Source organism: Scyliorhinus canicula, chromosome 12 (assembly GCF_902713615.1).
Source record: "Scyliorhinus canicula chromosome 12, sScyCan1.1, whole genome shotgun sequence".
Taxonomy (NCBI): Eukaryota; Metazoa; Chordata; class Chondrichthyes; order Carcharhiniformes; family Scyliorhinidae; genus Scyliorhinus; species Scyliorhinus canicula.
The window spans coordinates 160,819,748-160,831,814 of NC_052157.1; the positions used below are offsets into that span (position 1 = coordinate 160,819,748).

The 12,067-nt window shown below is 50.3% G+C and overlaps 1 protein-coding gene across 1 annotated transcript in view; it reads right to left on the reverse strand.

The window, feature by feature from the left end:
- LOC119975148 (sulfurtransferase Alvin_2599-like) overlaps positions 1–12,067 on the reverse strand; it is a 27,821-nt gene continuing 15,754 nt past the window's right edge. The window contains exons 3-4 of the mRNA XM_038814724.1: positions 8,127–8,235; positions 1–984 (exon numbers count right to left, since the gene is read on the reverse strand). Of these exons, the coding sequence (XP_038670652.1) occupies positions 713–984; positions 8,127–8,235 (381 nt within the window). The 3' untranslated portion in view covers positions 1–712. The remainder of the gene's footprint in view (positions 985–8,126; positions 8,236–12,067) is intronic.

Sequence of the window (12,067 nt, forward strand, 5' to 3'; positions counted from 1 at the left end):
TGTGTGATGTGACAGATTTATTGAGGATACAATATTAATGAACGGTAACTGAATGCTTCTCAGAAACCCTTTGCACAATTTCAGCCAGAGCACCCAATGAGCATCGATGCCAAAATTCTGTCCTTAATTCCAGATCTCTGACCTTCCCTCACAGCTCCTCCCCTCCTGAACGCAGCCTCCATTTCGCCATTTGTTTGTTGTACATTTCAAATCAACAGTGAGTGAATTGTGCTGGTCTTTGCTGTGACACAGTTCTGGAACTGTCTCTGACTCACCCTTCCAGCTTTGAATGGACGATGTGGATGTTTCTGACATTTCCTGTCTGGGTCGTTGATGTTGACCAGTTCTTTTGCGACAGAGGGTGAACAATTTGTTATTCTGGAACTGTTGCATCCTGGTCTCTCGATGCTCAAAATAATGATGGATTCAGAGTTTTTTCCTGTTTCTGCTAATCCCAGTTCTCTGCAAACATCATGGGAATACCTTCTAATCAAGTTTGCCTCTAAACTGGCCATTGCTGTCAGGTCATTCGATAGATATCAAGCTTTTCTCGAGATTCCACTTATTCAATTAATATTACAGAGATTTCTCCAGCAGTATAACATTTTCAGGCATCAATACATTGTGATTAACCTCTTCCTCTATTGCAGAATTCCAATTCAACGATTCCCATTTACTGCCGCCCAGGAACTCGTAGCTGGTCCCAATGTGCTCAGATGCGGGCCCGGTGTGCAGGATCAAGGAGCTGACCCCACATTGTGCTGTAGGGGTGGACGAGATTAGTGGGCTGATTCTCACTGTCCACGATAGCTTTCCTCTCGTTGGCCCATTTCACCAGCCCCCCCTCCAGGTTATAGACCTTCAGTGCCCCACGTAGACCTTGCCCAGCATCGCTCGCTAGAAACTCCAGGAGTTTCTGTGCCACTTTCGAGGAGCGATAGCCCACGGTGCAATAGCACACCACGTCCGTCACCTCATGGCTATCTGCAAAAACAAAATGGCAAAAGACTAGTCCAATAGTGTGAGAAGCAGAAACGTTCGCTAGGTGGCACGGTGATAGTAACACAATTAGATCCACCTTACAGCCTGGAGCTCCATCCAGACACACACACACACACATACAGACAGACAGACACACACAGACAGACAGACAGACACACACACAGACAGACAGACAGACACACACACAGACAGACAGACACACACACAGACAGACACACAGACAGACAGACAGACAGACACACACACAGACAGACACACACACAGACAGACACACACACAGACAGACACACAGACAGACAGACACACACACAGACAGACAGACACACACACAGACAGACAGACACACAGACAGACAGACAGACACACACACAGACAGACACACACACAGACAGACACACACACACACAGACACACACACACACAGACACACACACACACAGACAGACACACACACAGACAGACACACACACAGACAGACACACACACAGACAGGCACACACACAGACAGACACAGACAGACAGACACACACACAGACAGACAGACACACAGACAGACAGACACACACACACACAGACAGACAGACACACACACAGACAGACAGACACACACAGACAGACACACAGACAGACACAGACAGACACACACACAGACAGACACACACACAGACAGACACACACACAGACAGACACACACACAGACAGACACACACACAGACACACACAGACAGACACACACACACAGACAGACACACACACACAGACACACACAGACAAACACACAGACAGACACACACACAGACAGACACACACACAGACAGACACACACACAGACAGACACACACACACACAGACACACACACAGACAGACACACACACACACAGACAGACACACACACAGACAGACACACACACAGACAGACACACACACAGACAGACACACACACACAGACAGACACACACACAGACAGACACACACACAGACAGACACACACACAGACAGACACACACACACACACACACACACAGACACACACACAGACAGACAGACACACACACACAGCCAGACACACACACAGCCAGACAGACACACACACAGCCAGACAGACACACACACAGCCAGACAGACACACACACAGCCAGACAGACACACACACAGCCAGACAGACACACACACACACACACACAGCCAGACAGACACACACACACACAGCCAGACAGACACACACACACACACAGCCAGACAGACACACACACACAGCCAGACAGACACACACACACACAGCCAGACAGACACACACACACAGCCAGACAGACACACACACACACACACACAGACACACACACACAGACACACACACACACAGACACACACACAGACAGACACACACACAGACAGACACACACACAGACACAGACAGACACAGAGACAGACACACACACAGACACACACACAGACAGACACACACACAGACAAACACACACAGACAGACACACACAGACAGACACACACAGACAGACACACACAGACAGACAGACACACACACAGACAGACACACACACAGACAGACACATCTACAGCGTGAATAAAGAGCCAACTTGAAAAACAACGCTGATCTGGTGAGATAGCTCACCAAATCCCCCAATCCCACTGTCTCTCCGGAACCCCCAATCCCACTGTCTCTCCGGATCCCCCAATCCCACTGTCTCTCCGGATCCCCAATCCTACTGTCTCTCCGGATCCCCAATCCGACTGCCTCTCCGGACCCCCCAATCCCGCTGTCTCTCCCTATCCCCCAATCCCACTGTCCCTCCAGATCCCCAATCCGACTGTCTCTCCGGAACCCCCAATCCCACTGTCTCTCCGGATCCCCAATCCGACTGTCTCTCCAGATCCCCAATCCCACTGTCTCTCCGGATCCCCAATCCCACTGTCTCTCCGGATCCCCAATCCCACTGTCTCTCCGGACCCCCCAATCCTACTGTCTCTCCGGATCCCCAAACCCACTGTCTCTCCGGACCCCCAATCCGACAGTCTCTCCGGATCCCCAATCCCACTGTCTCTCCGGATCCCCAATCCCACTGTCTCTCCGGATCCCCAATCCCACTGTCTCTCCGGATCCCCAATCCCACTGTCTCTCCGGATCCCCAATCCCACTGTCTCTCCGGATCCCCAATCCCACTGTCTCTCCGGACCCCCAATCCGACAGTCTCTCCGGTGCCCCCAATCCCACTGTCTCTCCGGATCCCCAATCCCACTGTCTATCCGGTCCCCAATCCGACTGTCTCTCCGGATCCCCAATCCCACTGTCTCTCCGGATCCCCAACCCCACTGTTTCTCCGGATCCCCAATCCCACTGCCTCTCCGGATCCCCAATCCCACTGTCTCTCCGGGTCCCCCAATCCCACTGTCTCTCCGGAATCCCAATCCCACTGTCTCTCCCGACCCCCAATCCCGCTGTCTCTCCGGATCCCCCAATCCCACTGTCTCTCCAGATCCCCAATCCCACTGTCTCTCCGGATCCCCAATCCCACTGTCTCTCCGGATCTCCCAATCCCACTGTCTCTCCGGACCCCCAATCCCACTGTCCCTCCGGAATCCCAATCCCACTGTCTCTCCGGATCCCCAATCCCACTGTCCCTCCGGACCCCCAATCCCACTGTCCCTCCGGAATCCCAATCCCACTGTCTCTCCGGATCCCCAATCCCACTGTCTCTCCGGATCCCCAATCCCACTGTCTCTCCGGATCCCCAATCCCACTGTCTCTCCGGATCCCCAATCCCACTGTCTCTCCGGATCCCCAATCCCACTGTCTCTCCGGATCCCCAATCCCACTGTCTCTCCGGATCCCCAATCCCACTGTCTCTCCGGATCCCCAATCCCACTGTCTCTCCGGATCCCCAATCCCACTGTCTCTCCGGATCCCCAATCCCACTGTCTCTCCGGATCCCCCAATCCCGCTGTCTCTCCAGAACCCCCAATCCCACTGTCTCTCCGGATCCCCAATCCCACTGTCTCTCCGGATCCCCAATCCCACTGGCTCTCCGGAACCCCCAATCTCACTGTCTCTCCAGATCCCCCAATCCCACTGTCTCTCCGGGTCCCCTCTGTGGAAGAGTATTACAAGAATTAGGAACCGCAGACTATTTGGCCCATCGAGCCTGTTACCGACATTCAATAGGATCATCGCCTATCTGCTCTTCACCTCCATTTTCCAGTCCACTCCTCATATCCTTTAATTCCCCGAGAGATCAAAAATCTGACTTTCCCTGCCCTGAATATATTCACCGATGGAGCATTCCGAACGCTCTGAGGGACGGAATTCCAAAGATTCACAACCCTCTGGGTGAAGTAATTTCTCATCAGTCATAGAATTCCCACAGTGCAGGAGGCCATTCGACCCATCGAGTCTGCACCGGCCTCTGAAAGAGATCCTACCTGGGCCCACTCCCCCACCCTATCCCCATAACCCCATTCATTCTTCTAAACTCCGGAGAATACTGACCCAATTTACTCCATCTCTCACCACAGGACAATCTCCTCATCTCTGGCACCAATTGAGTGAACCTTCGCTGTACCCCCTCCAATGCAAGAACATCCTTAACTATGGAGACCAAAACGAAACAGAGTCGCAGATATGGCCTCACCAAAATCCTGTACAGTTACAGACAACTTTCTGTTCCCCAATGCCCTCGTGATAACAGGCTAATTGCTTGCTGCAGCCTGCATGCTAACTTTTGAAAAATCTTTTATTGGCTTCTTTCATATTTATAACAGTTGTTTTGAATATACATTACAGTTTTCTTGCCCACTCTAATTTGCTTTATTTTGCAGAGAGGTTTGTTTTGTCCTTCATTTCACTAACGCTATGTACATTTTGGTGCCCTCTGGATCGGCCTATGATCCCCCCCCCCCCCCCCCCCCCCCCGGGCCTGCCATTGGTTTTGAACACCCTTCCACTGCTCTTGTGGCCCTCCCTCTCTTCCCCCCCCCCCCCCCCCCCGCAGTCCTTTGGTTCTTCTTTTTTTTCCCCCTAGCTTACTCCTCGTTGTTGACCTCAAACAGGTTTTGGAACAGGCCGACGAACTGCCCCCAAGTATCCAGGAAGCCATCCTCTGACCCTCGGGTGGCGGACTTAATCTTCTCCAGGTGGAGAGATTCCGAGAGGTCTGCCAGTCAGTCTGCAGCTTTGGGTGGTGCTGCCGATCGCCAGCCGAGCCGGATTCTCCGGCGTGCGATTATTGAAGCGAAAGCCAGGGTGGCGGCCCCCTTCCCCATGTGTAACTCTGGCTGCTCCGATACCCCGAAGATTGCCACTATTGGGCATGGCTTCACCCTCACCCCCACAACCTTGTACATTGCCTCAGAGAAGGCTGTCCACAACCCAGCAAGCTTGGGGCAAGCCCAAAACATGTGGGTGTGGTTGGCCGGGCCCCTCTGGCACCGCTCACATTTGTCCTCCACCTCCGGGAAGAACCTGCTCATTCGGGTTCTGGTCAGGTGCGTTCTGTGCACCACTTTGAGCTGCATTGCATGCTAACTTTCTGTGCTCCTTGCCCCAGTACATCCCAAGCTCTTTCAACATTAACGCTTGCAAGTTTCACCTTTAAAAAATATTCTGTTTTTACAACCAGAATGAATAGCTTCACATTTCCCCACATTATACTCTATCTGCCATCACACTGCCCACTCACTAAACCAGTCTATATCCCTCTACGGCCTCTCTGTCGCCTCTTACAATCCACCTTTCCACCTAGTTTGCAATCCTCAGCAAACCTTGAAACATAACTTTCTGTCTTTCAGTCTAAGTCATGAATGAAGATTGTAAGTAGCTGAGGCCCCAGCAATGATCCTTGCAGTTCCCCACTATTCACTGCCCACCAACTTAGAAAAAAAAACATTTATGCCCACTCTCTGTTTTGCATCCATTAACCAATCTTCTATTCATGCTCATATATTACTCCCATCTCCCCGAGTCCTTATCTTGTCCATTAACCTTTAGTGTGGCATCTTGTCAAATGCATTTTTCAAATCCAGGTACATCTACTGGTTCTCCTTCATCTACCCTACGACTTACATCCTTAAAAAACTAACAAATTTGTCAAATAGGATTTAATAAGAATATAAGAACATTTTGCTTTAGGAATGCCAGATTGCCTTGTTCTAATCATGTTATACTTTACTAAGTTCATTGTTAAGACTTCCTTAACCTTTGGTCTCCCTGGATTCCCCCAATCCCATTGTCTCCTCATATCCCCAACACCTTCTCTCCAAAAGCACATCCCATTGCTCCTTGACACCATTTAGTTTCTGTTTCAATCTCCTACCCTGCCCCAAAAAGAGAGGGAGGGATGAGGGCAAATGAGAGAAAGCTGACGGAAGGGTTGGAGAAAAGCGGGAAGGAGTGAGCTTGGGAGATTCACTAGGAGGGTGGGTCAGAGGGACAAGTATGGGAAAGGGAGTGCGGGAAGGAGGGAGAGGATAAAGGAGGGGGAAGACAGGGTGCAGAGGAGTTAGGAGAGAGGGACTGAGGAGGAAAGGGAGGGGATTGTGGGAGGGGTGAGAATGAGGGGAGAAGGAGGGGCATTGAGGGGGAGAGAATGAGGGGAGGGAGCGGTTTGAGGAGGGAGAGAGAATGAAGGGAGAGGAAGGGGATTGACAGAGAGAATGAGGGGAGGAGGGGATTGAGGCAGGCAAGAGAATGAGGGAAGAGGGAGGGGGAGAGAATGAAGGGAGGGGGAGGGAGGGAGAATAAGGGGAGTGGGTGACCTTAAACATTTTTAAAAACCTGAGAGTTTCAATGGAAAAATCATTGCTTTATTGATTCCTTTCAGCAACAACGGAACTGATTTTTTACAAATGGGATGTGGTCATTACTGGCTAAGCCACCAGTTGTTGCCCATCCCTAATTGCCCTTGAACTGTGTGGTGTGGTTGGCCGTTTAGGAGGGTAGAACAAAGAACAATACAGGACAGGAACAGGCCCTTCGGCCCTCTACGACTGTGCCGACCATGCTGCCCGTCTATCCTAAAACCTTCTACACTTCCAGGGTCCATATCCCTCTATTCCCATCCCATCCATGTATTTGTCAAGGTGCCCCTTAAATGTCAAGCGAAGATTAATTTTGTCCCCGAGATTCTTTTCCACATATTTCCCTATCCCTGATTGGCCTGTAGTTACCTGTTTTTTCCCCACTAACCTTCTTGAATAGTGGTGTAGCTCAGTGGGCTAGACAGCTGGTTTGTGAAGCTGAGCAAGGCCAGCAGCGTGGGTTCAATTCCCGTACCAGCTGAGAATTCTCAATTCTCCCTCTATGTACCCGAACAGGCGCTAAAATGTGGCGACTAGGGGCTTTTCACAGTAACTTCAGAGCAGCATTAATGTAAGCCCACTTGTGACAATAAAGATTATTTATTTATTTATTTTATGGTACCACATTAGCTACCTCCAGTTCACACGCTCTTCTGGCCCAGAGAGGATTTGAAAATTAGCGTCAGTGGCCCCTGCCATCTCCTCTCTTGCCTCACACAGCAGCCGAAGATACATCCCATCTGAGCCTGGGGATTTATCCACTTTTAAACTAGCTAACACCTCCTCCCTCTCATTGTTGATCTGTTCAATTATATCACAGCCCCCCCCCCCCCGCCGCTTTCTGTAGTAAATAGTCAGCCAGCTAACCACCAGTTAGACAGCTCCGGCTGACACTGGGCTTCTTTGTGAGAAGGCAATTATCAGCGAGGCAGAAGTGTCTCACTTCGGCTGAACACAAACAGCTGTCTGACCCCATAAAAATCTGAGATGGAAAATTATTCAACTGAAAACCAAATTAAAAACCGTGGCAAGGAGACAGAAAAGAGAAGAAAGCAGGAGCAACAAAGGCTCGTGTTAAATAATGGAGGAACGGTCAGAGTATGTGAGATCCAGTTTTAAGAAGCACGTTTGAGACAGCAGAGTGGGCTGGAGGTTACCCTTTACAGTGTCATTCAGAATTCTGCACTTCACATTCAGAGTCGGCCTTTCTGTTACCACCATTTATTCCATTAGTTGTACTTTACCCATCTCCTCGGCTGGGGCTGGGTCCACACAGCAGTGATAAACCGGTGCATGGGAGTTAGACTGCCCCTACCTTCCAGACCCAGAGTCTTCACCAAATCGCCCAGGTTGGTGGTTTCTGGGTCAACGCGGACGGCTCCCTGTAAGTGGCTGACCTGGTATTCCGCCGGACTTCGAACATCCTGGAAGAAGAGGAAAACATTCACAAGGAAATGGAGTTTTATGGCCAGTTCATCTGTGTTATATCTGTCCTGGGAGTGTTTGATGGGGATAGTGTAGAGGGAGCTTTACTCTGTATCTAACCCCGTGCTGTACCTGTCCTGGGAGTGTTTGATGAGGACAGTGTAAAGGGAGCTTTACTCTGTATCTAACCCCGTGCTGTACCTGTCCTGGGAGTGTTTGATGGGGACAGTGTAGAGGGAGCTTTACTCTGTATCTAACCCCGTGCTGTACCTGTCCTGGGAGTGTTTGATGGGGACAGTGTAGAGTGAGCTTTACTCTGTATCTAACCCCGTGCTGTACCTGCCCTGGGAGTGTTTGATGGGGACAGTGTGGAGGGAGCTATACTCTGTATCTGACCCCGTGCTTTACCTGTCCTGGGAGTGTTTGATGGGGACAGTGTAGAGGGAGCTTTACTCTGTATCTAACCCCGTGCTGTACCTGTCCTGGGAGTGTTTGATGGGGACAGTGTGAAGGGAGCTTTACTCTGTATTTAACCCTGTGCTGTACCTGTCCTGGGAGTGTTTGATGGGGACAGTGTAGACGGAGCTATATTCTGCATGTGCTAGCCCCCCAACGGACGGAGCATTGGTGTGTGCTCGACGCCGACTTTCTGGTTGTCAGACCAGACGGATCCTGCAGACATAGCCACAGAATCGGAGAATCCAGCCCCATGTTTGTAACTTAAATAAGGGCAATTATGAGGATATGAAAGCTGAGCTGGCTATTGTGAATTAGCAAATTAGGGTAAGAGTTATGCCAATAGGATGAGGTGGGAAATATTTGAGGAGATATTTCAGAATACACACATAGATGCATTCCATTGGAAACAGTCCGTGGTTAAGCAGGAAAAGTTAAAGATAGTGTAAAACGTAAAGGAAAAGCAGATATTTGGGCAGAGACAGGTGGAAGATGAGAAGACTGGTCAAAATATAAGGAACACGCATGTTCTGGGCGTGTCCGGAATGGAGGGGGTTCTGGCAGGGGTTCTCGGATGTTATGTCCGAGGTTCTGGGTGTGGAGGGGGTTAAGATGGGGAAGGTGGGAGGGGGCCGGTGTGGGGGGGGGGGTTAAGATGGGGAAGGTGGGAGGTGGGTGGGGGCCAGTGTCGGGGGGGGGGGGGTTAAGATGGGGAAGGTGGGAGGTGGGTGGGGGCCAGTGTCGGGGGGGGGGGGGGGTTAAGATGGGGAAGGTGGGAGGTGGGTGGGGGCCAGTGTCGGGGGGGGGGGGGGGGGGTTAAGATGGGGAAGGTGGGAGGTGGGTGGAGGGCAGTGTCGGGGGGGGGGGGGGGGTGTTAGAGGGTGGGGGTTGTTTGTTGGATCGATGTGATGGTCCTCCGCTGCTCTTTTGTTGTTCTTTTGATATTTTGTATATTTTTAACTTTTGTTGAAAAGCCTTGAACAAAACTAGTTTTGAGAAAAAGAATATAAGGAACAGCAAAGGATGACAAAAAGATTAACAAGGAGGGAAATGTTAAGAGCAGTCTGTGCTGGGTCTGCACCTTCTCCCCGCGTCTGCGTGGGTTTCCTCCGGTTTCCTTCCACAGTCCAAAGATGTGCAGGTTAGGTGGATTGGCCATGATAAATTGCCCCTCAGTGTCCAAAACTGTTAGGTGGGGTTACTGGGATGGGGTGGAGGTGTGGGCTTGGGTAGGGTGCTCTTTCCAGGGGTCAGTGCAGACTCGATGGGCTGAATGGCCTCCTTCTGCACTGTAAATTCTATGGTTCTAAGAGTGAAAGCTAGCCAGAAATATAAAAACGGATATAAGAATGTGCAGACTCCGCACAGACAGTGACCCAAGCCGGGAATCGAACCCGGGACCCTGGAGCTGTGAAGCAGCAGTGCTAACCGCTGTGCTGCCCTATGCTTCACTTGTACAGGGCATTTGTGAGGCTACATTTGGAGTATTGTGGACAGTGTTGGTCTCCTTGATTAAGGAAAGATTTAAAAGCTCTAGTTCAGAGAAGGTCTGTGAGACAGATACTTGGAAAGGGTGTGTTGTCTTGTGAGGAAAGGTTGGACAGGTTCAGCTTGTATCCGCTACAGTTCAGTAGAGTGAGTGATTGAAACATGCAATATGCTGAATGATGGAGCAGGCTCGAGGGGCTAAGTAACCTACTCCTATCCTCGTTCATATGTCACAGTTATGGAGAGGGACTGGAGGGAAGGAGAAGTTCATGGGAGGAAGGACGTGTAAAATTCCATCGGGCTTTGGGAAGCTGCAGTAGGCCTTGTGGTGTCCCTGGCTCTGGGTTCAAGTCCCACCCCAGGGCTTGATGGCCACGGGAGATATGTCTATAATGTGGCCAAACAGGGTTCAGTACCACCCTGCAAATCCTTCCAGCGGCAGGCGGTAAGAACAGGAGAGATTCCTGGGCAGCCATGAAATGGAAAGAAAGTTGGAGCCTCTACCATCACTGCCAACAGCTCAGGACCTCAACTTGCAATGGAAAAAGTGAATGTTGTCATAACAACCCGGATTGCTTGTGGGGCCGGATTGTTTCAGTTGGCGGGTGTGGATCGGACTGGTGGTATCCCCTTCCCCCCTCCCCAGCTGGGGTACATTCCGAACCTGCCTCCTTACCCCAATTATGGTGCAGATTGGGTCGCTGTATGTCGTACCTGTGGTGAATTGCAACACACAAGACGTACAGAGGCATACACATATACACCATGTAGGATTTTCTATATCCACAACATATATGTATATACTATATAGATACACAAACAATGTATTTAGGCCAAAAACAGGCCATTCAGCCCATCTGCTATGTTGTTTATGCTTCACACAAGCCTCTTCCTACCTTCTCGTCATCTCACCCTATCCCCAGATCCTTCCATTCCTCACCCTCGTCTGTTGATCCAGCTTCCCCCTCAATGTATCTATACATAGAAAAACATAGAAAAATACAGCCCAGAACAGGCCCTTCGGCCCACGATGTTGCGCCGAACTTTTGGCCTAGATTAAGAACAAATTAATCTACACCCCATCATTCTACCGTAATCCATGTACCTATCCAACACTTGTCAGGGTTAAACTCCATTTGCCACTTCTCAGCCCAGCTCTGCATCCTATCTATGTCTCTTTGCAGCCGACAACAGCCCTCCTCACTATCCACAACTCCACCAATCTTCGTATCGTCTGCAAATTTACTGACCCACCCTTCATCTCCTTCATCCAAGTCATTAATGAAAATCACAAACAGCAGAGGACCCAGAACTGATCCCTGCAGTACGCCACTGGTAACTGGACTCCAGGCTGAATATTTGCCATCCACCACACTATCTGACTTCTATCGGTTAGCCAGTTCGTTATCCAACTGGCCAAATTTCCCACTATCCCATGCCTCCTTACTTTCTTCATAAGCCTACCATGGGGAACCTTATCAAATGCCTCACTAAAATCCATGTACACTACATCTACTGCTTTACCTTCATCCACATGCTTGCTGACCTCCTCAAAGAAGTCAATAAGACTTGTAAGGCAAGACCTACCCCTCACAAATGCGTGCGGACTATCCCTAATCAAGCAGTGCCTTTCCAGATGCTCAGAAATCCTATCCCTCAGTACCCTTTCCATTACTTTGCCTACCACCGAAGTAAGACTAACTGGCCTGTAATTCCCAGGGTTATCCCTATTCCCTTTTTTGAACAGGGGCACGACATTCGCCACTCTCCAATCCTGTGGTACCACCCCTGTTGACAGCGAGGACGAAAAGATCATTGCCAACGTCTCTGCAATTTCATTTCTTGCTTCCCATAGAATCCTTGGATATATCCCGTCAGGCCCGGGGG